We start from the raw sequence: 6,815 nt of genomic DNA, 5'->3' as shown, positions 1-6,815 counted from the left end.
TCTGAACAAGAATTTATTTCTTAAACTTAAAGGATTAGAGCTGATATATAGGAGAATATTTACGATAACATTTAGAGTTATGTCAACATAAAAACAACAGTTGTGGTTACAATTAGCACATGCAATTCACTACAAAGATAAAAATACGTACAATACTCTCTCTACACAAGTGAAGTCTTCTATATGAAGTTAGATTAGGTGGGGGTAAAACAGCAAGTGAACTTGAAAGGATTCCCCTTACAAGTAAATGGGACATAGCTGGGATACAAAGAGGAGACATACCAGTGCTGATTACTGTACTGCAGTACTAGCAAATTGCACTCTTATTTTTAGAGTATAGTATTCAACATATACATTAAGACTAAAGAATTTTCAAACATCTACCTTTTAAAATGTCCCTTTATTTCTGACACATCACATTTTGATATTCATGTAACAGCATTTGAAACATGTAGTTACCCTTCAGACAAAGCTTGTGTTGAAGGGATAAAAAGATCGGAACATCTCACCACCACTGGCCGTAAATGCATTTCCACCATGACCTATTAGCTTTAAACAACTGGTTAATGAAGTTAAACTAACCTGAAGGACCTAATGACTACAAAAAGCTCTTAGAAATTTAGGAAGAAAAGGGTAACAGAAGAGCTCACCCAGCACTGCCTTTTTATTTTTAATGCAATATATACTAGATTATCATTATGCTAATACACATACTAGTAGCATATGATGAAAAAATATATATTAGTCCAAAAGATACTATATTTGGCTTTGAAAATTTTTATTTTGACCTATATCTGAATAGTTTATAATCACTCTAAAAAGGAACTGCTGTCAAGGACCAGTCCAAAGAAGAATTAAGCTGTAACGCTGCTAGTTTAGACCTTCTTTGAAATCAATGGCAATGCCCAATTTTAGGCTAAAATTAAATACCTTGCCATTTTATGGCTCCATACTCTCTTAATTTACAGAAAAGTGCAAAAAAAATTTTTTTAAGTAATCTTACCTAGGCAATAGAATCAACATGACCTACAATAGACAGCTACCCCAATAATTTTTGACAATTGAAGTTTTATGTGGCTTATTAACATTTCAACATTATCGAAACAGAACTGTATGGTTTAGGAATTTCTTAAAACCAACCAGAGGGGAATAATGTGGAATACAGACATACCTCGTTTTCTTGCGCTTCACTTCACTGCGCCTCACAGATACTGCATCTCATCAATATCCAGGCAAGACCCTCCACTAGCACAAAGATTACAACTCACTTAAGGCTCAGATGACGGCTAGCATTTTTAAAATTAAGGTATATACATTTTTTTAAAGACATAATGCTACTGCAGTTAATGGACTACAGTGTAAACATAAATTACACTGGGAAATCCAAGACCTCATGTGGTTTGCTTTATTGCGCTATTTGCTTTATTGCCATGGTCTAGAACCTAACTGCAATACCTCTGAGGTACGCCTGTGTAACAGAATGAAAAAGCTCTCCTATTTGATTTATATTTGGTCAATATAAGCCAGTTAACAGAAATATTTTAGGGAATGCTATATAATTATTCTACCTCTACATTTATGTTATGATTTTAACTAGTTAACTGTGTTGGTTAAAAAAAAGACATCTTCCAAAATTCGTCTGACTTCTCTTTATAAAGCTATTTTAGATGTTCCACTTTAAATAGGACCTATCATAAACAAACATTTTAAAAGTATAGTTCAACTTCATTGACCTTTAACTTCACTGAGCTAGGGTTACTGGATGAATTATTGTGTAAAATTTCTTACCAAGGAATAGGTTGAAATTAAATGAACAACTAGGTAGAGAACAGACAGGAAACCAGAACGTGTGAATGATTTTGCTTTTCCCCCTGCTTCTACTACTCACACATTGATACGTTCCTGAGTGCTGACTGATCCACGTTAAAAAAAAAAAAAAAAAAAAAATCTAATTTTGATTTTAATGGGTTTGAGGCTAGTTATTCAGAATCATGCTTTGATGAGGGATAGGAGTAGGATACCAAAGACACTGTGACTAATAGTCCAATTACAATAGCAATATATATCATTATATGCTTTTTTTTTTTTTTTTAAATCCTACAAGAGGGCAATTGTACCAGAAGTTGTGAATTATGTTTGTCCATGAAGAGGCTTTCCGATGTGCTAGCATTACTTTAAACTCCACTTTGGATACTAAAGATTTAGTGAGTGATAAATTCACTAACTTTTAGATGGACTAAATGTCATAAAAAAACCAGGATTTGCTTCTCTGCTCACCTAAAATACAATTTAAATTTATATGCATCAAAATTGATTATTCAAGACATGCCTTAGCAAAGTTATTTTGTACTTAAAAAAAAATTCATTTCTTTTCTTTTTTGGGGCAAAAATGTGTATTACATATTAGTGATGAGATTATGTTTATTTCCTGAATAGATTTTTGCACAGTAACCATATCCATTTGTCTGAAGTGATCGCGGTAGGGAGGCATTCACTCACAGCACCATGTTCTGTTCAAGTTTCAACAGAGAAATGTGCTTATATTATATCCTTTCTTAAATGACTTTTCATTCTCATTCCCTTACATCACGAGTCCACATTTTCTAGCTGACCCCCTCCATGTACAAACTTCACAATATAATGTTCTTCTATCACTGCTGTTTGTTATGAGAAAGTTTACAACTAAACGTAATTGCAATAACGTGACTACTTATTTTGAGGAAATGAAACATAAATTTCATGACAGACATTTAACAAGATAAATCTAATGCTGTTTTGGACCAGCCTTTGATGACTAACTTAAATGGTGGTGATGCCATTATTCTGTAGTGTGAGTCTGGGGTCTCTCTGTCCCTACTTGACCTTTCTGTGCCTAATTTTCCTCATATAATTCTGTCATTCTATCAATCTCATGTTGGTCTCACCTAAAATATTACTGGATATATAAGAATAAAGCATCTGCTCTGTCTCACACAGACCATACATGTGTAAGAACTCTGAAAAGTATTAGGCAAGAATACAAAGGATGAAGTGTAACAAGAAGTCTAATGTGAACAAAATTCTGATAATGAGTAGAATCCTATTTCAACTGTGAATGTATACCAATTTTTCTTAGCCTTTTATTCTTCACTAACTTCTACAAACTATTGTAAGTTGACCTGATTTCTGTAACCTAAATGACAGAAAAACAAAACCTGTTTCTCCAAACTTACTTGATAGCAGTACTCAGCAACTAATGATTTATGACAATTTTTTCTTACGTACTCAGCTCCTACCCTTAGCCCCTACCTCCTCATCAAATGTTGGGGCTGGGAGAAGGCATCAACGCGAAAGTAGGTTGAGCACTAAACTCTGGAGGCCTGGCTCACTTATTCCCTGAAGAACAGAACGTGTGGGAAGAGGTTTAAAATATTCCTAAATCACAACGTAGAACTAAGTTCCAACTACCTCAGACTGGCAGATATTAAAATAGTAACTGTGATATTTACTAAGATCAGTATGCAGATTTTTGAGATTGTCTTTTGTTTTGGTGAAAACTGCCCAAGTCCTCTAACTTAGTTTGCTTTAAACATCTACTAGGAAAAAAGAATTTTCAATCTTGGCATACATAAAAATAAAAACTAAACATATTAAAACACATTTCAAGCTGAAAACATTGTATAAAGTGCTTCATCAACTAAATTCTCTGAACTCTTAACAAGAAGGGTCAATGTTTATATAAAAAATGTTAACAATTTAAGCCTTTATAAATGGCAAAGAATTTTTTAAATGTTTTAGTTTGGCTTTCATTCCTAGCTCTTATCTGGGAACTTGGCTGAATGTATAAAATAGACCTTCAAAGAGGTTGTTAATAACGATAGCAAATTTTTGGAAATTTAGATTACTGATTATATTCAAAAATTTATTAATTTGTCAAGTTAAAACTCCAGAGTTCCTCTTCTCCAGTAACTGGCAGCATCATTACCAATGAAAGAAAACTAGTAATTTATGTGTTGGCATGAATACAAACGAGTGCAATTTTTTTTTTTGGAGGGGAGTCAGGCAACAAAAGTTAGGCTCATACATAACAGTTAGGCTGCCTGGACCTCTTTTAAAATTGTTGTCAGCTGATGTAGCATAAATTAGCAAGGTCTAGACCTTGCTCCTTTAATTCTTTATATTATCTTTCCTTAGGGCCACTTTATTTGATGACTATTCGCATTAAAATCAATATAGCTGTGCTAAGTTTATCACTGCTTATTATTTAAATACACTTTGTTTTTTAGGTAACCATTTTACTTTATAAATTTCAGAGAAGCTTTCTGTTTTTCTTCAGTGCAAACATCCTGAAACAGCACAAAGTCATTCAGCTATTCAGAGGAGGAAGTCAGTTTCTGTAGTGCTTAAAGTAGAATCCCACGTTTTCTGGGATAGAAATAGCCCATGTGGGAGGACAGTACATTCTTGTCCTTAAGGGCAAATGATCATCTTCAGTGAGTGAAGATTACTTTTATCTGAAATTACAGATAAAATATTTTTAGCTTTACTTTACAGGTACTGCTGAAATCGTAACAAGAACCAGTCTTTCACTGAGGCATGTAGCCACCTCGTCTTACAGTCTGTGGTAAGTAACTTTTTGGCATTCCTTCATCAATCACAGCCTCCATCCCAACTGTTTCAAATCTCTCGATTTGTCCCTCAGTACCTGGAACAAAAGCATCTGCTGCAGAAACTTCCTGAAACATTTTCATTTGCCCAGATCCATAGGACTGTGAAATATGATCTGAAATCTGCTGCTGTTTAAGTCTAACAAAATCTTCGTCATTGACTGATGAAACTTGCTTTGACCTTTCAAATTGTGAAACATCTGAACTGGTTTCATGTTGACTGCAGTTTTGTTTGAAATACTGTTGCCTGGGCAAAATGACGTCACTGCCATCTACATTATCTACCAGCTGTAACTCTTCTGGCCGTTCCTCGGAATCCAACAAGGGTTGGGTAGATTCGGATCTTGAGAACACTTGGACTGATGGAACTTGGTGTCTGTAGCCACTATGCACCACAGTGGAATACTGGACGGTGCTTGAAGTGTTTTGTGCGGATTCATTTTCATCACTGCTGGAAATGCTTGGCCTAGAAGATGACATGCATGAAGACCCTCCAATGCCACTGCTGTGTCCTTCAGTACTAATTTTCTCCTTCTTGAATAGGTCCAATGATTTCAGATCTTCTGGAAAAGGCTTTTTGTCATTAGCTTCTATTTCCACAACACTTACATCAGTGAAATTGCCATCTGAATATATTTGATCTTTTGAATTAAAATTATGCTAAGAAAGAGAGAAAATGGATTATTACCTATGGCATACGTTTATTTAGAAACTTTGAAATATATATGGCAAACGTTAAAGCCAACAGAGCTAATGCATCTCTGAAACTTCTCAATAACTTTTAATGGTGCAGAGATAATCTACATTACCAAATCAGTCAACTACTTGAATCACAGATATTGTGAAATGATTCTAAGTAGTATGAATGAATCAGGCTATATTTCCTCAGAATTCTAAATCATACTCTTGATGTGCCATTTTGATAAGCTAATGGTGTATGAATAGTATTTCTTATTTCATGCTTAAGACAAGGTAGCATAGAATTAACTGGACAGGAAAACTAGAAAACATGAAGAAAAAATAAACTCAAATGACTCAAGTTTCATAGAACACATAACATGTAACACATTTTAGTTTGTTAATATAAAATTCAAGGATTAGAAGATAATACATACAAATCATTTCATCAGTGTTAAAATGCAGTAGACTATATATCCAATCCAAAATGCATGCCTTACAGAGTTATCACATAGCAGTATTAACACTGTCTTCTTTTTTTAAACACTAAGTTTTCAATTATGTAGTATCAAGATACTGATAACTGATATTAGTACTATCAAAATAAATATGCTATAATGATAATGAGCTAGAAAATGTATAGGTATTATTTTAAATTTTGATTAAAATTCTCATTTATGCGCTATTTTGTTTTCATTTACTTTTTGATTCAGTCTGCTTATCTTTTGGTTGAACTCTACAAATGTATACAAATAGGCATGTGTATTATAAACAAGTCAGAAACATTTTATCTTACCCTAGGAGGTGTGTGAGGTGACCACTGGGCAATATGACTCTTTGAAGGATCTGGAACATTAGGCCAGATGTGTTTTTTAATTCTGGAGAGGAAAAGAAATATGGCATATGTACAACCAACCACATGTAATAAACAATGAATAGTCCCTATTTCTAAACATGTTCATCTAAGAATCAAACCAATTAAGTAAAAACAAAAAAGCAATTAAGTAAAAAAACAATACCTACTATATATCTCAAAGCCAATCAAAAATTACTTTCCTTGTAATCAGTAGAAAAATACTATTTAAAATGTTTAAGGATCTTAATCCTAGTCAAAATGAAAAATTGTTAACAAGGCTAAAACTAGTAATCAATGTTCAATTAGAAAAATATCTTAAATTAAATTCTTCAGTAAAAACCACTTAAAAACTTTAGCCAGGTCACAAAATGTTGTGGCACATCCCTTTCCAACAAAAAAAGCAAAAATGTTCAATTTCCAATTAAAGGAGTCTAGATAACAAATAAAATTTCACACTGGTACCACATAAAATATGATAAATTTGATTTTTCAAAAGAAAGACCAACAATATTGAAAACACCCAATTAATGCGGAATATTCTCATCATAAAAAAACTTACTTATGTATGTTTTACTTTACTATAATTTGTAGCCCAAAATTAGAGATCTATTAGTGTACTTAAGTATACAGGAAGT

General features: G+C 33.2%; 1 protein-coding gene across 3 annotated transcripts in view; it reads right to left on the bottom strand.

Annotated features, from left to right (window-relative positions):
- Window positions 1-6,815, bottom strand: part of IL6ST (interleukin 6 cytokine family signal transducer) — a 51,328-nt gene continuing 44,513 nt past the window's right edge. For all 3 annotated transcript variants that reach the window (XM_081054521.1, XM_081054523.1, XM_081054522.1), the window contains 2 exons: window positions 6,121-6,202; window positions 1-5,306 (listed from right to left, as the gene is read on the bottom strand). In XM_081054521.1, the coding sequence (XP_080910647.1) occupies window positions 4,566-5,306; window positions 6,121-6,202 (823 nt within the window). In that variant the 3' untranslated portion in view covers window positions 1-4,565. The remainder of the gene's footprint in view (window positions 5,307-6,120; window positions 6,203-6,815) is intronic.

This window comes from Rhinolophus hipposideros (assembly GCF_964194185.1).
Source record: "Rhinolophus hipposideros genome assembly, chromosome: 7".
In the NCBI taxonomy this organism is placed as follows: Eukaryota; Metazoa; Chordata; class Mammalia; order Chiroptera; family Rhinolophidae; genus Rhinolophus; species Rhinolophus hipposideros.
Note: the sequence above shows the minus strand (reverse complement) of the source record. Positions and strands in the feature narration are given on the sequence as shown.